The following is a 24,803-nucleotide window of genomic DNA, read 5'->3' as shown; positions in this document are numbered from 1 at the left end:
ATAAACCTCTCTTAAAGTAAAGGCATTGCATAGACAGTTTATATAAAGCACATTCACAATCAATACACTAAGATTTATGTTAAGGCATAAAACACAAACAAATCAATCACATGCATAATTTCCTTTTCAAACTGTGATTTTTTTTTTTTAACTTAAATTTAAAATCGGCATGATTCTGTATTCTGTTTCTTGTGGCTGCGCATTCCCGTGAGAAATGGCTCATACGAATATTTTACGCATAATTAGCGTAAAAGTTGCAAAAATTGCACTGAAGGCTCGTCTTGTCTGAACCCATGTCTGTTAAAGGTGGGCTAAAAGCTTTGTGTAATATCCATCCATATGTTATGGACAGACAAAACCCACACTGCAAGTTTTACCAAGCAACTGTAGTGATGATAGTTTCTTTAGTTATAAAAAACATAAAAATCCAAGAGTTCTCTCTCTTCTGTGGAGTTTGATCAATACTCAAACTAGACAAAATTGGACCTTTCGTGAATTGTCTTGAAAGATCTTGACCTAAATTAGAAATACACTAAGACCATATGGAATTATTCTGAACAAAGTAATTACATTCTATTGTTTTATAGTTAATAATAGACTTTAGACAGGTTGAAAAGAATGAGTTGCATTAAAGGTGCACTATGTAACTTTTCTGGTTGAAGTTTAGCCTCCTGTTATTATTCCACAGTATGGCATTAAATGTATTTATCTACAAGCACAGATTGCACCAAGTTACAGTTCATACCTGTGGAGAGGCAAGGCCACTAAGGTACTTTATTAGCAGTGAAAACACCTACGTATTAAAGAATATAGATCTGTGTAATGCCATACAGTGGAATATTCCATGTAATACAATGACATCTCCAACGGACAGAGACCTGCCACAAGAAAAGTGGTTTTCTATATGAGATCAACTTTGTTGTAAATATTTATCATAGTTTTACATCAGTTGAGTGGCAATTTGGGAAGAAAAATTGAAAAATAAAGGTTGAAAATTACGGGAAGTTAAACTGAGTTCTAAAACAGAATCCCTTGACATTTGCATTGACAATTTACACTCAATTGAATCTATTTTCTGACACTTTAAACAATTATATAACAAAATCAAGGTGTTACCAGGTGTCAAATCACAAATATGGTGAAATTTATTTTTGCCCTTGTTTGCTAAGTAACAGTTGTGGAATTAGCTCTAAATATGTCACAACTGCTGCTCATGCCCAACCAAGAAGTACAATAATACATGTAAACAATATTGTCAACGGGGGAAGAATAGTTATTTTTTGTTGTAAAATCTTAAATAAAATCATGTTCACAGCATTTTAGTGAAATATGTATCAGGTAGTCTAACTTGATATAATGTCTAACTTTGATCATAGTGAGCAAAATGGATCATTTCAGTTTCACTCTCTTAGAACAAACTCTCAGAACAAATTCTCCAACTTTGATATAACTACATTCAATCTAGGCCCTACCAGGGGCAGAACACTAATAAAGACATTGTATAGAGTTAAATGAAAATGGTGGCAAATCGGGCAACGACAGGGTTTCTTCCTGCCCCGGCCTCTGACAGTAAACATGATACTAGCGGCGCTGCGTTCATGCTAGCTCCATGTTAACAACACTCTGTCAATGACCATCACGCTCCTTCAAACGCTGATAGCTCTCTAAAGTGCGCTCTCTCAGTGGCTGCCATTTTCCACTTGACTGGTCCCACACACGAGGGAGGACCGGCCGCCCCGAGCAGCTGTGCCAGACTGGTCACCGAGGGCGGGTGAGGGGGGGAGGGAGTGGGAGATGAATGGGCCGCGTGGAAGGGGAGGGCGCTAATGGCCAAGAGGGAGGGGCATCTGTATGCAAGAGGTGTGTTGAGCTTTCCTTTAAAATGTGCCCTTTGGTTCGCCCTCCAAAACACTCCTCGTAATAATGTTAGTGAGCAGGCCTGTCATTTCAGCCCTCTTATCCATTTATTTCATCCACTTTAAAGAGGTGACGCTGCAGCTAATCATTCATTCATACTGTGCACTGCAAAAAATACTAAAAGTGAATGCAGAATACTATATATTTAGCCTGCTTAGTTGTTGTTTAGTTATTGTCATTGTTTCAGTCCTTAGAAACTCCCTTCATGGACACAATGAATGGATATCTCTGTAGTATACTTCTGGCTGCTGAGTAAAAGGCCACCACAAACAAATGGATGACACCAACTGAACCATCGATCAAGGACAGGACTGACATAATTATAGACATTATAAAAATGTATGTAAAAAATGTGCAAAACTGACAAACTTTGGACGATATGTGCCGTGATTTAATGTCTTGTATTGTTTTTGATTATTTTTCTCTCCCTTAGTCATTCTTTCAGAGTTCCGTTACTGTTTATTCTATATATTGAAAAACTATGTTTTTTTGTTTTTTTTTGAGCCGATACTGATACTGATCCGAGCTGTTGCTCATAACCTATGTTTTGATTTTAAAATCCAGAGTAAATAAAAACAAATAACAAAATAATAACAGAATGTATTTATCTGGGATTAATGATTGTGTAAACCAACAGATTTTTTTTAAATTGTTATTTATTTTGCTCTTCCATTCCCATTTTTACTCATTAGTCAAAAAAATCGTTCGGTATCGGCTTATACTTATACTAGAACCGATATATCGCTTTTCCCTACATATATTCTCACTTATTTCTACCTCAGTCAAATGTTACATCATCAGTGCTCTGTCAGTTGTATTAGACATGCTGGCCTCAGTTAAGGCATAAGTTAACACATTTTAACTAGTATTTAGATCAAAGTACTTGACCACTGACATTACATATGGGATCGATACCGAGTACTTTTGGGGTCACTTTCTGACATTACTACACCTCGTCATCGGTTTATTTGATGGACCTAGATTTGCCAATGGGTTAAAAAAAAATGTCACTTACCACATTGGCATTTTTGTTGTTGATCCACATGATCTTGTAACGAGTCAGAAATGCTTTGAAACCAGTGAAATATAAATATAAGCATTTAAATCTCATTTAGTCAAAACTACTCAAATCCAGATAGAAATTCTGATTTCAAGTCCATTTTTTGCTGTGTACTAATGTATAATTCTAAATAGTATTACACTAAACAATGTTATTCTTTAATGAAGATTTTAAATAAGCTGAACAGTCTAAAAACAGTCTACGCTGCTGGTGGAGGGGGTTTGGCACAGTACAATGAATATACGGTATAAAATATATGCCTTGCCTGAAAATTTGCATCTGTTAATTAGAATCGACAATTTGCATATTAATATTGATAACAAAATTATTCAGTTGTTCTGTATTGGTCTGCTAGGGATCAATACTCCCATCCTTACTGCATAACAGAAAACACACTATCACATCCACCCAAAACAATTTACAACGCTTCCTGATAAAAGGCGGCACAGTTCTATGATTCACAGGCACAACAATGAAAACAAATCATACAAATGCAGTAGTTGAAGTCATTGTGTGCTCTGTCTGGTCAGCTGAGTGACAGACTGAGATTGTGAGAAGAGTTTGATGAGTGATAATACGTCTGGTGTCTGTTTACTGTGGCCATATGGGCTTTGTGTCAACACTCCAGGTCTGCTCCAGGCTCACGGAACGAGGCCCACACGGCATTTTCATAAATCATTGTTGACATCACATGTGCATGGCATTGTGGGGGTGGCAAATTGCCTTTGCGTTGGCAATGCAGTGGAGCTTGAGTGAATTTGGATTTGTTTAGCTTGTCGTTTTGGGGGTTAAAAACTATGATTCTCAGTTGGCTGTATTGCTAAATGTATGCCAGGTTTCAGAACAAATTAAGCATGTCTTTGTTGCCCCATTCGCACCCCACCCTCAGTGAGGAGGTAATAATTAGCTCTCTACTCCGGGGTAACAAGTGTGCACCCCCTTCCTGCTGCGTCGCGCTGTAATTGGTCCCCTCATGTGGCACCGGCAGCCCCAGAACAAAGGTTCCCAGAGGGAGAATCTGTACTGACCCATGCTGAACCCTGCACAACAATGACAGGCAGGAAGCATTTACATATGCTGACAGACTCGTCTCCTCCGCACTGGAGAGCTCGGTACTTCATTAAAGCTACATCAATACCTGCTGATAGAAAATGAGGAGTGGGCCTGTGCGCATCACTGTCTGACTCACACAGCCCAATGACATCGTCCCGTCACATCCAATTTCTAATAAATGGACAGCATTTATTAAATGGGCCGAGTGTGATGGAGGGAGGCGGTGAGAGGCTGTCGAGCTGTCTGTGAAATGTCTGGATGCATCAGCAATTGGTTTACCCACAAGCTGTTCACCTGCAAATCAGCTGCCAAAATATTTCAAACCTGCGCTGCACTGGAAACATAAAACGAGAAACATTTGAACAAATAATGCTTCCTATCAGAAACCAACTATTATTACTTCAGAAACATGATTGCTTGAAATTACATGCAGTAACAGTATCATTGAACTGTTCCCTCCACACTCCAGACCCTCTGCATGAGGTTCCAAAGTCAGACAGGTGACATATCTGTCGATTCAGCAGCGAGCTCTGCATCACGCTGCTGTGACTGAGCTCGTCCCATCGGGAGAGGGAGAGACTGCTGCTCATTTCACTGAGAGGGGCTGACTGCAGGGGTCCAGGGGGGGTGAGGGGGGAACAGCAAAAACAGATATTCTACATGTGTGAAAATGACCTGAAATCATAATATTACTCTTAATGTAATGTAACGTTTTGTCTAGGGATGTCACAATGTCAAATTGTATTATAACAATGATTGACACCAAGCCCAAACAACAATACAATACTTAACTTTTTCTCATTAAAATAGACCCCAATTCTTTCTAATATGTGACTAGCTTTTGAAAATCAAACTTTCTAATTGATAAAATTCTAGTTGATAAGTTTATAATAGACTTATTAACCAAGCTACAGCCAATGTATAAAAGCTTTTACAATCAGGTTTACTGTGATAGATTGTACTGAAATAACAGATGCCTCTGAAATGATCACAATTATGTTTTCATTTTGTACAATTATATTCTGACCTGAATAATCACAATTATGGATTAACCGAATATTCGACTATCCCTATTTTGTCTTGTTTTGATTGATTTACTTCAGGCTTTTCGCCCCTGCTTCTTTTAACTCATTTATATTTTATTTGTCGACGACTAGTCAGCAATTATTTGTACAATTAGATTGACTTGTTTTAGAGGAGTTTCTTTCTTTTTTGGTTTTTACTTCTTTTGCAATAGTTTCAATAAATTGCACTACATTGGCAGATTTCTTTTCACTCTTCAAACTGACCTTTAAACCAGTCAGAAAATGTCATGAAACACGTCCCATGTCATATAAACAATATTCATTAATATTATGAATTCACATCATTTTAACCCATATCATACCATATTGTGGGCGATAATGATAATTTTATAACAAGCCATAAAAAATGTGCTAAAATGTGGCTGTGATTGTTCTTAATGTTAAGTATTGCATATATTTCATGAAGGGACTGTCAAAGCACAGAAATATTACCATACATTTGTTTGAAAGATTACACGGCATGTTTTTGTGGTATTTATTCCTGATGAGCTCTTTTTGAAAGTGTTATAAATAGTTTTGTTACCATAGAAGATGTACTTGATTTGGGATGTCAAATGTTCACAGTTTAACCATTATCAAGATCATGACCAGACAATAGTGAAATCTTCTTTTACTTTTTCTTTTCTTTCCCCTTGTTTAACACGCAATATTCCTCAAGTTTGTGATCAGCTTTACGGAATTGAACTTTCTGAATGACAAAGTAAAGTCAAAATGTGCCAAATACTGCCAGATTACATTAGGTTTATTTTTGTGTGTGTGTGTGTGTGTGTGTGAGAGTGGGGGGGGTTGATGGGGTAGGGAGGGGGTGGTCCCGAGCAGATGGACCCCTCCGTGCTGTAGAGCAGTCTTCACATGGCACAGACACCACGGGACTCTCTCAGGAGCGGGACACACATCCAGGTGACCAGCTGGAGCAGCGAGAGGGCCATCTGACACTCACCACAATGATACGCACTTCTTTGTAGCTTTGTTTTGTCAATAACACTCACACAAAAGGCCCAAGCCAATCAGCAACGGAGCTAATGAAGCTTGGAGAGAAAGGCCTCTGATTGTACATAAATATTCAAGGTTAGGTTAGTTGTGTTATTATCACACTGCAAAGAAAAGGGAATTAGAGCTGCACGATGTTGACAAAGATAGCATTATGGCTGCCAATTACTGCAATATAGATATCATTGCAATGTTTTCATATGCTTTTTATGGACACAATCATTTCAGTCACATTAAAACTAAAATGTGCGTGGCTTAATTTACTAGTCAGACTCTGTCAGAACAAAAGCTGAACATTGGCAAAACAAAGATTAAATCCAGGCTAATTTAGGAAGATAATGAATCTCAAAAACACACATAACTCTTTGGAGTTGTTGTGATGTCGATGCTTTTGCGATGTATTGTGCAGCCCTAGTAAAACATAACCTAAATTCTGAATATTTATTTTAATTTGACATACTTTTGAAGAGTTAACATTTCTTGTATTATATTGTCCTCGTCTATAACAAGACAAGAACTTCAGAAAAGAGAAGAGAGAATCCATAAAAGTTAAGTAACTTTTCTGGTGGGAAGCGATCATAAAACGATCATGTAAGTGTATATTTAATTTGCTTCTGTGTTTTTGTTTTTGACCGTTTGTAATTCAGATATTCATATTTGACTTTTGTTATAATATTATGCTAATATCTCTGTTGTTTCCTTGACTTTTTTGGCCTGCCCACAATACTGACAAAGTTGTATTGCCATTGTCAGTGAACTATCTGCTCTTTGTGTTTAAGCTGCCATAACAAATTAATTACCCCAGTTCTTGTCAAGTTCTGTCTTATTTTATCTTGAAAGTTGAAACTACTTGTAAATGTCATGTAACAAGTTTGAAAACCTATTCTTGCTCAGGGACAATACATATTTTACAAACCTCCAAACCACTCGCTACCACCCATGCACAGCTTTAGTTGTTTATGACTATCTCCTCCTGTCAATCAAAAGTGCAACAACAGACTGCAGTGATGTCTGAGCCTGTTACACATTGCAATGTAGACTCAACAAATCCAAGTGAGAAAGTCCCATCTGTGGCTGCGCTGCTCTGATCCGGCCCCGCAGGCAACTCAGGGCTAATTGTGGCCCCATTTGTTTCTGAAATCGTATTGTTTTACTCAGTGTGGAGGTCAGGGGAGCTCCCGAGTGACCAGCGGCCGAAGACCCAGCCTTCGTCCCCCACAGAGCAGATTACAGCCCTCCCTTCTCACTGCAAAAAGACTATCTCCATGTGTTAGAACGACAGAGTCACTTAAAGAGTGGGGAGGGGAGAGGAGGAGGTTGTGTGAGGGCTGAGCTGCTGCTGTTCCCATGGACGTCCACAGTGGGACTCTCTCTCCTCTGTGTGTCGTCTGTGATGCTGCATTCGTGATGTGGATGATTGGGATTCAAAGAGACAGGATATTTGCTCATTGTCTGAGTTCTGCTTTCCTTCCCAAGCAGACTTCACTTCCCCATTAATGCAATGGATAATATAATAATGACTTATTTATTCATCATTCGCCTGGTTAAAGTGACCTGCAGGATAATGACTTGAATAATAATGATGGTGAGGTAGGACGGCAGTTCCCAACCCTCTGTGTGTTCACAATGAGAGGCAGCTCCACCTACCTTGGTGTTGAAATATTTTTGTGTGGTTTATTTATATATTTCAAGGTAAAATATATACAACTAAGATAAAGACAAGTTTTGCTAATTTAACCACTGTACTGCTAATTGAATTATAAGTCTTACGTTCACGTTATAATTGGTTGTGTGTGGTATTGTCAGCATTTTGTATTGGCCTAGTCCTGGTGGTCCCTGAAAAGGCAAATGTTTTATGATGTCATACTTTGGTGATTTAGTGAGGAAGGAAGACTAGATTGTACTCTATGAAAGTTATTGGCATGAATATAGATGTTAACCATTTGAAATGGAACTAAACAAGCTGACTAAGTTGTACAAAATAATGATTTATTACATTAGAAAATACATAGAGATAAATACATAAATGCAATCAACATTCATTCATACTGGTTGGTGTTCTACAAGTGCATTGTGTTGAGGCTGCGGCTCAAGTCAAGGTTCAGTCATTGGAATTCAATGCACTTCTGCCACCTAGTGGACAAAGATAGACAGCCCACTTTATTGTTGGCCTTCAAGGCAACTGCTATTGTGAGTTTGAACTGTATAAATTTAATTGAATATTGTGTTGTTGTTTTTTTAAGTGGATGACCTTTGCTGCTGGGTAAAACATCGAACTTGTTATACACTCCTTCCAGGTGTCATGAAGGACATTGTGAATTGCAGAAGTCTCCGGCCTGGAACAGCCTGTAGACATTGACCAGAGGGAACATGGTGACTGAGCCCAGCAGAGAGCCCATCTGAGAAAACGCCCCGCACCAGACCAGAGCGCTGTGGCTCCGGTCCCTCAGGATCACACCCACCATCACTTTGACATAAGAGAGAGTCCCTGTAAAGCACAGCCACGACAGCACCTGCAGGACACAGTTTAGAAGAAGGGCACTGTCACCTAAACTCAACAAACGTATGCATATTGTAGTGTCCCACTAATACTTACTATAAGGATTTCTCCCAACATGGTGCCCTGAAACAAGGGGCATGGACTCATAGCAGCCATGGCCATGTTGTAGCTCCCAAATCCAGTGCCCATTAAAGCCAACGCCCCCAGAAAGACTGGAGATCTGTGAACACAGACATTAACAGTAATATAAAGTGTGCAACCAGACCAGTGGTCCTTATGATGCAGCAACTATTACCGGTTTTGGGCAAACATGGCCACGGTGCAGGCGAGGGGATTGGCCACAGACGAGAGCGCGGCGGAGAGGTGATAGGCCAGGTTTCCGTAGGGCATACAGGAGTAGGTCTGCACTGAAGGTAACACGCCATTAGTGGCAGCGTTGACCCACAGCACCACACAGTAGATGAAGCAGAGCTGGGCCATGGACTGTTTATGGTGGGCTTTAGCGGGCCCCTCTGCCCCATCACCATTTCTGCCTTCACCCTCTGTTTCCGCCCCGGGGTTATCCAGACCTGAGCACACGGGCAACACTGGAGTTTCTGGGACCAGTTTTTCTGTGGACATCTCGAATGTTCGAGGGAGTTTATTCAATGCAACAAACGCAGCTATGCTGATGCACATCATAAGAGCTAACAAGATGAAAAACACCTCTGTGGAGAAGTTTGGGGGAAGATATTCTGTTTGAAAGGACCACAGGTCCTCACCACCCGAGTGGTTTCCTGCACTTCGAGTAGAGTTGACACATTTGGCCATTCCTACTCCTTGAGCCAGTGCAATCACACCAGGAATAAAACCACTTAGACCTTCTCCGATGAAGTATGTGGTGATGTATTTAGGCGGAAGCTGCATCATGAAAGGCAGAAATGTGACAGAGGATGTGCAGTCGACCAAAGCCAGGAAGAAGGTGATGATGAAGAAGGCCGTGCTGTGGGACGCCCCGGCAATCAGGCTGGTCCTGTCCCAGAAGAAGGCCAGCAGGAAGCAGGACACGAAACCGATGCAGAGGATGAAGTAGATGACGACATGCTCCTTGAGCCAGCCGGGACAGAACCGGTGCATGAGTGTGACAATCAGCGGACCCAGGTTGGCGAGCTGAATAATGACTGTGAGGTAGGACGGCAGATCCCATCCCTCTGGCAGAGTGTTCACGATGAGAGGCAGCTCCACCCAAAGGCCGTTCACCGCCACCCACGAGCCCAGCCCGAAGGCACAGCCCAACAGGTGCACCAGCAGAGCCATTCTGACCACGCTGAGTCTGGTCTAGAGCAGGACGATTGTGAGTGCAAACACACTAATCCGATCTGTAGAGGAGAATAGAGAGTGTCATTATATTATAAAGTCCCCCAATAACTGCTATAATAGTTGTACAAAAGACTCTCTGTAAAACCTGCTTGCTCTTGTTTGTTTACTGTCATTTCAGTACAATTATGTTTACATGCATTTGTAGTTTGTGGAATGTCCAGTAAAGGGCGCTGTTGTTGTTGTGTTGTTTTAATGGCAGTTGGGAGCCAACTGAAAAGGTGCATTTACCGTACTACTGTAGTTGTACGTCTTAAGGCCGGTTCACACCGCGGCGTCCAAAACGTCCAGTTTACATTCAAAGTCTATGTGGAAGCGCGTCTTGGGCGTCCTGCATTTTTGCGTTTTGAGCATCAAATGCGACACGCTTTAGACTTCATTTTTTAGACTTTTTTCTTCAGACGGTTTTCCTTAGACTTCTTCTTGAAAGACTAGACTTTTTTCTTCAGACGTTTAGACTTATTGTTGTTGTTGTTGTTGTTGTTGTTGTTGTGTTGCTTTTACCGCCACCTACTGTAGTTGTACGTCTTCAAAGTATGTGTTTTACGCTATACCGTAAAAAAGAGAGAGAGAGGAAGAGAAAGAGGAAGAGAGACTTTATTCTAATAGCTACAAATATTTTCAAATATTTTTTAAAAAGAAGAAAAAAAAAAACATATACCAAAAGTGATAGCACCCCAAGACAACTGGGAAGATTTTTTTTTTATAAATATTTTAAATATTTTGAAAAAAATAAACAACACTTATAAATGCTTTGTATCTCTGCCTTATTCTAAATGGTTACAAATTAATTTTACTTAATTAGCTCAAAAAGGAAAAAAGTACATTTAATATCTGGCCATAATCTTGTAGTTCACAACAAATGTCATAACTTGGCAGTTGGCCAGAAGTTCCAGGTTGTTAAGAATTACTGACCTAAAAACGAGGACAGCTGCGGAGCTACTGTGAGCCAAAGGTCTATGATAAAAAAAACAAGTCATAAATGCTTGTAAATTCCTTTTAAATGCTTATAAAAATTATCAAGTGCTTATTAACATCACAAATAGTTTTATGTTAACTAACTAGTTTATAGTTTTTGAAATTACTGCATTTAAACGGCTACGATGTATTCTATATTTTCTATAATAGGCATATATCTCTATTATACAATGAAATTAATTATTACAAATCTTGAAAAGACAGTATTCTGAAAGTGTGTTTGAAACATATCCACTAAAATAGGAGTCGCTGAGCTAAAAGTGGAACCACTGGAGTAAACGATCCATGTGTTACAGCGCAGTCACATTCTGTAGTGAAAACAGTAACAAGACACATCTAATGTAATGACTAACTACTGACCAACAAAACCTAGTCATGGGTTTCTGCTTCCTGTTTGTAGGTGATATTTTGAGGACTTTTCACATTCAAAACATACGACACACAGCTGAAAAGACAGAGAGAGCTTCCCATAAACATGCGTTCATACTTACAATTGTCTGTGTTCCCCGAAGGCATGTGTTGGTCTGTGTCCCCGGATGGGGATCTTAGGGCCCAGAGTAAGTCCAGAGTCCACTGCAGTGTTCCCTCAGCTCCATTGGACAAGACTACATGGCGAAAACCCACTCCTCCTCCTCCTCCTCCTCCTCCTCCTCCTCCTCCTCCTCCTCCTCCTCCTTTCTCCGTGTGCCGTTCTGATAATAAGGTCAACGCTGAAACACTTCCAGGTGCTGTTGACATTTTGGCTTTCACACACACATTCACGTAAAAATAAAATGTGCAGTGTAATCCCTCACTCCACAGGCCGCGGGATAATTATGCACCATGTGGCTCTATTAGCGAAACAACCCATGACTTTGACACAGAGGTCGCGGACAAGTATGGCGTAACAAACAACGTTGCAAAATCACTTCAGTGCTCTCACTTCTTCATTTCATTGCCAGTCTTTTTGTTTGGCGGGACAGTGTGTTGAATATTATATCATAGTTTTACCTCAGTCAAGTGTTTTTTTTTTGCAAATAAATGTTTGCAAGACGTTACATATGACGAGCTTTGACCCTGCTGTACAGTATAGTAAGGTAAAAGTATTTATCTCTACTTATCTCACTGTATGTGATGTAAGTTGACATTGAGTTTTCTTGGAAAAACAGACCAGTGCCAGAAAAACAGTGATTCCAAAGGCAGAATTTAGTGCTATTTTAGTGCAATAGAAAATCCCTCCTTTTGTTAGGAAATCCCCTCAACACGACTGTTTTTAATATGTGGCATCAAAAAGAAAAGAAATTTTAAAAAAAATATTTTTTACTAAATCACACTCTTAACTCTATAATCTTCCAATTATTCCTGTGTTACATAGGGAAGTAACTATAGTCACATGATAGTTTATTTTGAAACATAAAACTTATTCAGTTCTATTTCTTATGCTGTATAGTGAATCAGCACACGCTCAACAATTTCTGGTTCTTGACAGTGATTACATAAAACAGTAGGATGTTTGCGTATCCTATTCAGTGACTTATTGAGCCCAGTGTGGGCCATTCTCATGCGGGCAAAGCCTCTCTCTTCCCCTGTGCTCCTGCCCTTGGATCGGCATGGACCAACACTACTTTATATCTGATACAGATGCTGTCCAGTATCACAATGATTCCAATAATCCTGCCAAAATGTATATACATGACTCTTGATAACATCACATCAATTGATGGCAGTTTTAGGGAATTTTATGCCAGCAAAACAGCCATTTCATTGCCATCCATGGGCAGGAGCCCAAATGAAGGAGACCGTCACATCCTTCCTGGGCAGAGAGAGCATCAAACAGAAGATACTATGTAGAATATCCTGTCTACAATCAGATGTTCCAGACAGGGGAAGTCTTATAAACCTTACAACAGATACGCAAGGCTTGGGCTTGCTCTATATCAAGTTTCTTTAAGTTAATTTCAGCTGCAGAGATGTAAGCAATATAGCCATAATCAATAGTTGCCCTCATAATGGCCCAGTAAATATTCAGGAGCGACCTTCTACTAGCTCCCCAGTCCTGGCCAGCTAGACATGCAGCAGATTATTCACCTTTTTGCATCTATTTCCACCTTTATCAATGTGCTGTCGCCAATTAAGCCTTTCATCAATGATGACTCTAAGAATCTCACTTCCCTGACCTGTTCAATTACTTGCCCTTATAACTTTAGAGAGGCATCCTTATGACAGTTATAAAAACAAATTCACTTGAGATTTGAATTTGAGATTTCTGAATTGAATCCCCAATTCAGGGTCCACTGCTCAACCTGAGTTATTTACATCTTTAAAGATGTCATTAACCATGACATTGAACAAAATAGGGCTGCACACACTTTCTTGCGGGATTCCATTTTCTACCTCATAAACCTCAGAGTAAACTGTGCTACTCTGGTTTGAATTTGTCGGCCAGACAGAAACTCCTTACCCAGTTAAACAACTCTCCCTTCACACCAGACATACGCAACTTGATAAGAAGCCCTTCCTTCAAAACCATATTGTATGCTTTATATATATATATATATATATATATATATATATATATATATATATATATATATATACACACACTCTACGGGCACCACCGATACCAATCAGTGTATATATACATACCACATACATATTATATATTAAACAACCACAGCCTGAAATATTTTATTGGCGACTGTCAAGGTAAAAAGCAGTTGTTTTCACTTGCATGGATATTGCGTCATAGCAGAGGTGGTAGTGCACAGGTACATTTACTAGAGTAACCTTTTCAAGTTTGCTTTTTGACATTATACTTCTACTGTACCTGGGCTGGGCCCGACCAAACTGAGAGAGAAGGGCCTTAGTCAAGGAGGTGACCAAGAACCCGACAGATCTCCAGCGTGTCTCCGTGGAGAGAGGAGAACCTTCCAGAAGAGCAAACAACCATCTCTGGAGTACTCCCACTATGTGGGAGTGGCCAGGCGGAAGCCACTCCTCAGTAAAAAGCACATAAGAGCCGCCTGGAGTTTGCAAAAAGGCACCTGAAAGACTCTCAGACCCTGAGAAACAAACATATCTGGTTTGATAAACTCTTTAGCATGAATAGAAAGTGTCATGTCTGGAGGAAAACAGGCAGCGCTCATCACCTGGTCAGAACCATCCCTACAGTGAAGCATGGTGGAGGCAGCACCATGCTGTGGGATGTTTTTCAGCAGGAGGAACTGGGAGACTAGTCCGGATCAACAGAAAGATGAATGCAGCAGATGAATGTTGATGAAAACCTGCTCCATAGCACTCTGGACCTTAGACTGGGGTGAAGGTTCATCTCCAATAAGACAACGACCCTAAGCACACAGCCAGGATAACAAAGGAGTGGCTACAGGACAACTCTGTGAATGTCCTTGGCCCAGCCAGAGCCAAGAAACCAATTGAACATCTCAAGATCTGAAAATGGCTGGGAACTGACGCTCACCGACCAATCTTACTCAGGTTGGTAGGTTCTGCCAAGAAGAATGGAAGAAACTGCCCATAAATATGTGTAGCAATCTTGTAGCATAAAACTCAAAAATACTTAGAAGTTATATGTACGTTATGCTGTTATACACATGCTTGAAAGTGCACTGCCTGTTTGTGTGAATAGTTTTTACTTATTCCACCAGACTTGGACATCGAAGTACCACCAGATCTGAACCTGGACTGTAACAGGACTATCCCAGGTCTTAAATAAGGGCCTAGTCAAAGAGAAGAAAGATGTGGAGAAGATTTAATCTAAGAATGCGTTCAGACTCGCACTGGGCTCAAACCAGTTCTTCATCAGGTCCAAACTGAGCTCAAACCAGTTCTTCATCAGGTCCACAGTGGGCTCAAACCAGTTCTTCATCAGGTCCAAACTGGGCTCAAACCAGTTCTTCATCAGGTCCACACTGGGCTCAAACCAGTTCTTCATCAGGTCCACACTGGGCTCAAACCAGTTCTTCATCAGGTCCAAACTGGGCTCAAACCAGTTCTTCATCAGGTCCAAACTGGGCTCAAACCAGTTCTTCATCAGGTCCAAACTGGGCTCAAACCAGTTCTTCATCAGGTCCAAACTGGGCTCAAACCAGTTCTTCATCAGGTCCACAGTGGGCTCAAACCAGTTCTTCATCAGGTCCAAACTGGGCTCAAACCAGTTCTTCATCAGGTCCAAACTGGGCTCAAACCAGTTCTTCATCAGGTCCACACTGGGCTCAAACCAGTTCTTCATCAGGTCCACAGTGGGCTCAAACCAGTTCTTCATCAGGTCCAAACTGGGCTCAAACCAGGTCTTCATCAGGTTTGTTGAGCGTACTTGTAAATATAACAAAGTTATGTTACCTGCGTGATCAAGGAATGATTGTTAATGAGCATGCGCAATAAATGGTCAGTGTTGTTTTTCCCTCAGACCAAAGAGACGACGGTTGTCTGTATTTTTTCCCCCGAACCACATTGGTGACTATAAAACGATAGACTGCTGCAGAATGTCTAACTCAACAGGTTATGGGCCCAGTCAAGTAGGCCAAAAGTGGTTTAGACTTTTATTCGACGGCGAAGAGAAAAGTTACAAGCTGTGGGAAACGAGGTTCCTATATGGAGTTACGTGGCCTTAGAGGAGTTATCTCGGAAGACCCGGAGATAGATGAGGAGGACGAAGATGCTCGCGCAGAAGATGAGACGAAGAACAGCGATGCATATGCAGAGCTAGTGCAATGTCTGGACAACAAGAGCTTGTCATTGGTAATGAGAGACGCGAAAGGAGACGGATGAAAAGCACTGAATATTATCCGCGAACACTACGCTGGGAAGGACAAACCTCGCATTGTGAGTTTATATTGTGAACTTTCCTCGCTTCATAAGACCAGCAAAGAAACGGTAACTGACTATATTATTCGAGCAGAGACTATATTCACGTCATTGAGAAGAGCAGAAGAGCACATCAGTGATGGGCTTCAGATAGCGATGGTAGTCAAAGGGCTACCTGATTCATACAAGCCATTCGTCGTGCACATCACCCAGACAAATGACACTGTAACGTTCAGCTAGTTTAAAACTAAACTGCGAAGTTATGAGAGTACTGAAAAATATGGGAAGAGTTACGTGAATGCTGATGAAGACAACGTGATGAAGACTAGCTGGGCAACAAGGTCACGAGGAAGAGGAAGAGGAAAGAAGATGGTCCTGGCTGATGTTGAATGTTACACGTGCAATAAAAAGGGATTGAGAAAAGAGGAACAAAAATGGGACACAACACAGCGCGGAAGGGGACAATATCGAGGACGAGTTCGTGACTATGTGAAGAAAGTTGATGGAGAAACGGACGCAGAGCGTACATCTTTTTGTTTCTTCAAGATGAGTGACTGCCCTACACAAAGAGGAAACAAGAAAGGTCTCATGGTCGACTGCGGCGCCACACACACATGATCAACAACGCCACAAAGTTCAAAACACATGATCAACAACGCCACAAAGTTCAAAACAGTTGACAAGAGCTTCAGACCTGAGGACCACATGATCGAGCTTGCCGACGGATCCAAGGTGAGCGGGATGGCGAAAATGAGGGGAGATGCTAAAATCTACTTGCTGGACAGCGAGGGACGACGAGTGAAAACGATTCTCAAGCAGGCACTCTACATCCCATCGTTTCCACAGGACATCTTTTCAGTTAAAGCAGCGACGGCCAACGGAGCTGAGGTCCGCTTTAAGGACGGTAATGACTGGCTGGTCCACAAGGATGGTACCAAATTCAAAATGGACGCGTATGGTAGGCTGTATTACCTTAGCACAGTAGAAGATGAAAATGTTGATGAAGTATATGGGTGTCATGACATTCAAACGTGGCATAGGATACTTGGTCATTGCAATTTTGATGATGTTGCAAAATTAGAAAAGGTGGTTGAAGGAATGTCTATAAAAGGGAAACATGACAAATCAAACCAAAAATGTGAAATATGCACACAGGGCAAATTCACACAAAGTAGAAACCGGCAGGCAGACTCTAAAGCTACAGCTGTGTTAGAGCTTGTACACACAGACTCTAAAGCTACAGCTGTGTTAGAGCTTGTACACACAGACTCTAAAGCTACAGCTGTGTTAGAGCTTGTACACACAGACTCTAAAGCTACATCTGAAGCTACAGCTGTGTTAGAGCTTGTACACACAGACTCTAAAGCTACATCTGAAGCTACAGCTGTGTTAGAGCTTGTACACACGGACTCTAAAGCTACAGCTGTGTTAGAGCTTGTACACACAGACTCTAAAGCTACATCTGAAGCTACAGCTGTGTTAGAGCTTGTACACACAGACTCTAAAGCTACATCTGAAGCTACAGCTGTGTTAGAGCTTGTACACACGGACTCTAAAGCTACAGCTGTGTTAGAGCTTGTACACACTGACTCTAAAGCTACATCTGAAGCTACAGCTGTGTTAGAGCTTGTACACACAGACTCTAAAGCTACAGCTGTGTTAGAGCTTGTACACACAGACTCAAAAGCTACAGCTGTGTTAGAGCTTTTACACACAGACCTATCCGGTCCTATAGAACCAGCAGATAAAGATGGGTACAGATATGCAATAGTATTTACTGATGATTGCAGTGAGATGATATTTCCATACTTTCTTAAAACAAAAAGTGACACGACAAAAGCTACAGAAAAATTCATAGCGGATGTAGCGCCATATGGAAAGGTAAAGTGCATAAGGTCAGATAACGGCACAGAGTTTACCGGACAAGAGTTTCAGTGTCTACTTAGGAGTAATGGGACGAGAAGAGTGCACCCTACTCACCTCATCAGAATGGAACTGCCGAAAGAGGGCGGAGAACCTTATTTGAGATGTCACGATGCATGGTATTGGAGAGTAACCTCCCAAAGCAATTATGGACATATGCTGCACAAACAGCAGCCCAAATCTGCATGCTACAGTAAACGGCTAGAACAGACACCTTACCGTGTTTTCACAGGAAAAACACCAGACCTATCCAACATGCAGATATTTGACTCTGAATTCTACGTTTACAAGCAGGATAAGAAAAAGCTAGACTCTAGATGCAACAAGGGGATCCTTGTAGGCTATGACAAATATAGTCCAGTATATAATGTGTATTATCCTGAGACAGGAAAAGTCCTAAAACATAGGCTGGTAAAATATATCACCAAAGGTGGCACAGATAGCCAGACCCAGACAGATTGTGACATGGGGGAAGACATTGAGAGTTATGTAAATACAACTCCAAAGAGAGTCAACCAGGGTAAGAGACAGAGACAGCCTGAAGAGACCAAAGAGTCCAGTTTTGAGGAGACTGCTGAGTCAGGGCCAACCCAGACAGATAGTATTCAGAAAGAAGAGGGAGAAAAGAGATACCCTACAAGACAGAGAAAGGCTCCAGAATACTTTAAGGAGTACCAGCGTAAAGTTGAGTGTAACAATGACGAAAGTGAGAATGTAGATTATTTCTACAAAGTAGCTTATGATGTACCTAAAACACTTAGAGAGGCAATGGACTCTAAAAAGTCAAAAATGTGGGCTGATGCGATGAAAGAGGAGGTGAACTCTTTGACAGAGAATTAAACTTTCACTCTGACCCCACTGCCAAGAGGCAAGCAAGCAGTGGGAGGTCGCTGGGTATATGCAGTGAAAGAGAGCCCAGATGGATCTGAGATTTGTAAAGCCAGATATGTTGCAAAGGGGTGTGGTCAAGTGGAAGGAATTGACTATAAAGACACTTTTTCACCAACAGCCAACATGACCTCTGTACGAGCATTAATGCAGGTGGCTGTACAGGAGGATCTTTACACCAAATGGATGTGAAGACTGCTTACCTCCATGCTCCAATGGACTGTGAGGTATATATGGAACAGCCGGAAGGTTTCGAAATCAAATCAAAGACAGGGGAACACTTAGTGTGTAAACTCCACAAGTCATTGTATGGTTTAAAACAGTCCGGGCGTAACTGGAATATGTTACTACATGATCACCTTACAGAGAACGGTTTTGTACAAAGTGATACTGATCATTGTGTCTACAGCAGAAAATCTGAGAAAGAGAAAGTGATTTTGTTAGTATGGGTGGATGATTTAATCATAGCAGCGAGTAACAACACCTTACTCAGTGATGTGAAGGAAATGTTGAAGAGAAGATTTAAGATGAAGGATATGGGTCCACTTAAATACTTCCTGGGTATAGATTTGAGAAATCAAAATGACTCAAAAGAGACACAGAGAAGATATTAGCGAAATTTGGAATGTCCGAATGCAAACCGAGGTCCACCCCATGTGAGCAAAAGTTAAACTTTGACAGTGAAGGTGAAGTTATTGATTCAACAGGATAGAGAGAGATACTACCTCTGTATCTTCCTGCGTTGCACCAATGAAATTTCCCCATGTGGGACAATAAAGGATTATCTTATCTTGTCTTGATATACATTATGACATGCACAAGCCCTGACCTGAGCTGGGCTGTTAGTAAACTATCTCAATACCTAGCAGAACCAAAGCAACAGCATTGGGCTACTGCGAAACACATACTGAGGTACTTAAAGGGTACTATGGATCAAGAACTCCATACTAGAAATGTGAGAAAAGCCCATTACAGCTGGAGGGATATAGTGATGCTGATTGGGCAGCCAATATGGATGATAGGAGGAGCACAACTGGATATTGTTTCAGCTTAACTGAGAATGGTCAGTTATATCATGGAAGAGCAGGAAACAGCAAACGGTGGCATTATCCACATGCAAAGCCGAGTATATGGCGCTAGCAGCCACCACTCAAGAGAGTATGTATCTTGTACAACTACTTGGAGGAATATATAGTTGTAACCAGCATACACCAGTCAAGATATGAGGACAACCAGGGGGCGATAGCTTTATCAAAGAACCCAGTTTGCAGACAGAGAAGCAAACATATAGACATAAAGTACCATTTTGTACCGTCTGCACACGCAGAAGGTAAAATATGTATAGAATATTGCCCTACTGCAAACATGGTAGCTGATGTTCTTACCAAGCCTTTGACAAAAGCTAAGTTTGAGAGTTTTAAGGAATATTTGTTTGGAGAGTAATGTGAACATTGCTAATATACAAAATGTTTTATTTTGAAGTGTTTAGAACTTTGCCAGTATGCCAAATGTTTTTTTTGGGGGTTATATATTTTTTTTTATTTACCACTATATGAGAACTATACACATGTCTTTGAGTGGGAGTGTTGAGCATACTTGTAGATAGAACAAAGTCATGTTACCTGCGTGATCAAGGAATGATTGTTAATGAGCATGCGCAATAAATGGTCAGTTGTTTTTCCCTCAGACCAAAGAGACAATGGTTGCCTGTATTTTTTCCCCCGAACCACATTGGTGACTATAAAACGATAAGACTGCTGCAGAATGTCTAACGTAACAAGGTCCAAACTGGGCTCAAACCAGGTCTTCATCAGGTCCAAACTGGGCTCAAACCAGGACAATGATTTATGAAAGATTGATCGTTCAACCAGAAATGCACTTTAAAAATGTGTGTTCTGTTCTAATAGGTTAAAAAAAAAGTGCTGTGATATACAATACTGTATACATTTATTGGTCTTGAAAACATGTCCATCTGTGATCTTTGCCATTATATAATTTTTTACAAAGTAGCGTTTTGCTATTCTGTCGATTCTATTTCGCATAATGTACCAGATATTTCTAGTTTCAATATAAGCGACAGGACAGACACGATGACGCAGTAGAACACTCAATAAGATTATTTATTTTTTTGTACAATCAGATTTAACAAATAATAAAAAATAAGTACAGTATTTGAATGGTCACATCTGATGGGTCTAAGGAAATGCCATCGACAGAGCTCCTACAGGCGAAGCGCTGCAACTGGAATGAACTCAGTAACTTCATGTGTGTTTATGCCAGACGTGATGTTTGGATGGAGGAAATCAAACAGAAGTTTTAGGGAAAGGAACATGGGGAAAGGAACATGGGTCAGAAGGAGGTCAGTTGGAGTAGATCTGGCCCTCCGGAGGTTGGGGCAGCTTCATGTTCTCCTTACACGTCATAAGCCGTCTCAGCTCCAGTAAAACCATCCGAATACTGTAGGAGTTCTGCCACTTTGCCAATGCGGACACGGCTCGCATATCCACCTAAAATGACACGATAAACGGATGTGCTCAAATGGCTTTGCTTCAAGAACTCATTCACTCACTAGAGATGGTATATCATTTATCAGTGAGTTTCTGTATCAGTCCAATTTTTAAATATATATTTTTCCAATTTCATTCCCAGTTTGTCCTCCGAGCATCAGATTAACCCGAACAGATCAAGGAGTCAAAAATTAAGACTAAAATATGTCTATGTTTACACAATCATGCATCAAATTAATTTATATCCCAGATAAACATTTTTACAATACAAAAAGTGAATTTGTGAACATAACTATAACTTAATGTGTGGTGCAATGGATTATAGAATAATATCAGATATTGGTATCAGCAGGGGAAAACGTCTCTATAGCAGTACCAAGAACTAAGTCTCTAAATTAGCTCATATTCACACAGCGACAATGACTGAAAATGAGTCCAACTGGCTTTAAAATGAGCATTTGTAGTTTTGAACCTTTAAACATTTCATTAAGTGGGGTTAGGACAATAGAAGTATTTTTCTCCTTGGAGGGTTATTCAGTTATTAAAATGTTAATTACTCCTACTAATTAAGAATGCACATGAAATGGGGACTGGATTTAACCCTTGTGCTACCCTCAAAGATAGTGCGCAGGTTTCTTATTTTACTATTTTAGACATAAATTAAAAAAAATAAAACATTTCATGTTGTGGAGGGAGGAGGCGTTCTACTACAGACGCCTGTGGGTTAAACAAAGTACTGTACATGGGTTCTACTATGAGAACCCCTTATACTAAAGGAGATTGGAACAGTGTGTGTTAGAAAACCAATCAGTTTAAAAGACTGTGGATAGTTTTCAGATTCTAAAATGTGATTATGTCACACTGCCAGATGAAATATATAAAAGGTAAAGTCACAAGTGTTGATCATTTCTATTAGTGTTGAATTAATGTGATTTGATCTGAAACTCAGGTTATACACTGATCATCATATTAGTATAAATCTCTGAAGTGACTAAGCTGGATTAGTACATCTCTAAACTCATTAACTGTTCTGTTAAGATGCTTACAGATAATTCAATGTCATGAACCATTTCATACCAAGAAAAGATTATTGGAATGTCTGTAACAAACAAGAGTGTTATCCCACCACTGAGAGCACATTGAGTACAGCTTTTCTGACAGTGTCTTTACAACAAATAGTTGTGTGACACAAAATGTAAAACTGCACAAATGATTTTGCTAAGGAAGCCTAATTACTCTTTGAACTGCTGACAGATACGTACCACGCCGTTGGAGTTGTGAACACCATTCAAGTTTATCTTGGTGACAAATCTGACAAACGGAGGAGACTCTGGATAGCCGGGCCCACACTCCACCTTCAGATTGTACATCCGGTTTTCATAACTCGTCTGAGGAGACAGAGGTCAGTGACGAGTTTAGATCCTTAGGAAGTGATGTAGTATCTGGTTGTCATGATCAGACAAACTTATATTTTTTCTGTTGTGGGTTGAAATGAGGTTTATAACTCACAAATCCTTTCCCTGACCATAGGACCATAAACATGATAAAAACCCATGTAAAGAGGCTGATGTCACTCACCTGTACATGTGAGGACTGTTACTATGGCAATCCATATTTAATCAGAATGTTCTATCGTTTGAATGGGCAAGTCCCCAAAAGTTCTTCAAAAGAGGAAGTAGTGATGTCACTTAAACCCTATCTTGCGCACTCTAAAATGTGATCATGTGATTGGCTCTTTCCTCCTTCTGAGATCGTGTTTTGTGAAGCCTAAATAATGTTTTCAAAGTCAATTATCAGATGTGTTTTATATAATGAGCAGAATCAGTGTGACCGGGACATAGTGAAATCCCTAAATCATAACAGCGTGAGCACTCACCCTGGGTGGGCCCAGAATCACCCCTCTCCACCGTGTTAAAGACATGTCATCATCATCCTCCAGACCCCAGCTCACTGTCCCATCACCAACGCCCTTCTGACCCTCCTCCAGCTCCTCCAGGAGCCGGAAATTACGAGGAACTGTAACACCTGTAAAGCACGCACAATCTTTAATGAAAATATTCAGCTTATTGCATTGTTGTTTTAGTCATTTAGTCCAATGCAACCCTGGTGGACCCCTCTTCAGTTCTAACGTTCACTTATTTTAGAGTACATTTGAATCACATTTTGTTCTTCCTTGAGTAACTTCTAGGTTTAGCACTAATTTAGACCGCAGTGTCGACAGTTTGATTCCCGATTCCGACAATTTGCTGCATGTCCTCCCTTCTCTCTCATCCCCCATTTCACTCTGTACTTTCAACGTCAATAAAGCCTACTACGGTCCACAAAATCTTTTTTAAAAAAACGAAAAGAAGCAATACTCCTGTTATAGGCTCGATTTAGACCTGCTGGTACCCAAATATTTTCTTTGGTGGTACTTTGTGTAAACGTTTTGTGAACCACTGGTTTAGTCGATTGGTCGATGCACAGGACTCGTCTTTATTCGACCACAGCCCTTCTCGTCTCCACCTCATTTCGCACCGCCCACATTTACTTGAGTTCGACAGCATTTTCGTTGTGATTTGCATTTCCAGTTAAGCAGGAATTGGATTCATTCCTTTGACAAACAAGAGAGTTGGGCCACTAAAATATTACATAAATAAGGTTGGCTTGTTCATGTGCATCAATAAGTCTGAATTCTGGACCAAATGGAGATGAAGACATTTTGATCTTCAGTTACAGTTCTGAATAATCATTACAACAGTTTTTAAAAAGTAGAACCACAGAAGATTACACAAATTATTTAGTTGATGGCAAATATAAAGTGTCCCTATTTTGATAAGCTGTCCCACTTCTGGCCACTCTGCACTGGAGCTGCTGCATTGTTTGTCCCCATCATGAGTGTAAAAGGACCAGGTCCACACTGGAAACTGTCCGGTGTCTGTGGCCTTTACACGAGCAGCTGAGACTCCAGTTTCAAACTCAACAAAGACACGAAACAGAAGCAGTCCACCGTCCTCTCACTTACATGTCTGTGTTTAATAAAGCGCACGTTAGTCCTGTTCTGGATGAGTCAGTGTCGTTATAAAGCCCGTTGTGCCGCTGTGTTAGCATCAGGCTAAAGTGAAGCTACAGATGATGCAGACAACTTCTGATGCTCGAGATGCAAACACCAAGCGGCGGCCTTCACTGTACTAACGCTCTAATGCTCCACTAAAGGCTCTAATGCGCCACTAAAGGCTCTAATGCTCCACTAAAGGCTCTACTAAAGCCTCTCCGAGGAGGGAAACACGGCGCCTTTGCTTTTATTTACAGCTAGTTCACGTTAGCTGAACAAACTAAATGAACCTCATCCTGTCGCCGCTCTTCACGTCTTCATTCGGACACGGTGCGTTTGTCACTTGATAAATGACGTGCCGTTTCTAATTAACAACGGAACAGTGACATTTTAAAGAGACGTTGGAACACAAATAAAGTAAATCTCTAATTTCTTTCTCAGAAACATTTACCTGATCCGGCGGAGACCGCCATCTTGTCGGGACACAACGGCACGCGCACGCACTGTCACGGCTCGTGCACGTGCGTGGCTTGGGTGTGTTTTTGTCATGTTCATGTTCCAGCTTCATCATCGTGTTGGGCCATTTTGAGCACAGTTGGCCCTTCAATAAGTACAAGAAATATAATGTCATCGATGATCGTTATGGTCCTAACGTGTCATCATGCTGAGACCCCTGAATAAACCTTTTAGTCTGTATTAGTGTTGTTTCAGA

General features: G+C 40.8%; 2 protein-coding genes across 4 annotated transcripts; both read right to left on the bottom strand.

Moving 5' to 3' along the window:
* Nucleotides 1-8,073: 8,073 nt before the first annotated feature.
* On the bottom strand, nucleotides 8,074-11,528 carry slc52a3-1 (solute carrier family 52 member 3-1). Of its 3 annotated transcripts, XM_072449211.1 has the most exons (6): nucleotides 11,431-11,474; nucleotides 10,193-10,509; nucleotides 8,901-9,963; nucleotides 8,702-8,825; nucleotides 8,357-8,618; nucleotides 8,074-8,238 (listed from the first exon to the last, which is right to left on the bottom strand). In XM_072449211.1, the coding sequence occupies exons 3-5, from the start codon at nucleotides 9,899-9,901 to the stop codon at nucleotides 8,406-8,408; spliced, it is 1,338 nt and encodes a 445-aa protein (XP_072305312.1). In that variant the 5' UTR covers nucleotides 9,902-9,963; nucleotides 10,193-10,509; nucleotides 11,431-11,474; the 3' UTR covers nucleotides 8,074-8,238; nucleotides 8,357-8,405. The 3 variants fall into 3 exon arrangements, with proteins under 3 accessions (XP_072305312.1, XP_072305310.1, XP_072305311.1); XM_072449209.1 differs by having other exon boundaries at nucleotides 8,074-8,618; XM_072449210.1 differs by lacking the exon at nucleotides 10,193-10,509 and having other exon boundaries at nucleotides 8,074-8,618; nucleotides 11,431-11,528.
* Nucleotides 11,529-20,652: 9,124 nt separating this feature from the next.
* On the bottom strand, nucleotides 20,653-24,638 carry ube2v1 (ubiquitin-conjugating enzyme E2 variant 1). Its single transcript, XM_072449224.1, has 4 exons — nucleotides 24,543-24,638; nucleotides 22,934-23,082; nucleotides 22,320-22,445; nucleotides 20,653-21,057 (listed from the first exon to the last, which is right to left on the bottom strand). The coding sequence occupies exons 1-4, from the start codon at nucleotides 24,562-24,564 to the stop codon at nucleotides 20,911-20,913; spliced, it is 444 nt and encodes a 147-aa protein (XP_072305325.1). The 5' UTR covers nucleotides 24,565-24,638; the 3' UTR covers nucleotides 20,653-20,910.
* Nucleotides 24,639-24,803: the final 165 nt, after the last annotated feature.

This window comes from Eucyclogobius newberryi, unplaced genomic scaffold (genome assembly GCF_026437365.1).
Source record: "Eucyclogobius newberryi isolate DKJ021-1_F unplaced genomic scaffold, fEucNew1.0.hap1 SCAF_17, whole genome shotgun sequence".
Taxonomy (NCBI): domain Eukaryota; kingdom Metazoa; phylum Chordata; class Actinopteri; order Gobiiformes; family Gobiidae; genus Eucyclogobius; species Eucyclogobius newberryi.
The sequence above is the reverse complement of the archived record's forward strand: the minus strand, read 5'-3'. Positions and strand labels throughout refer to the sequence as shown.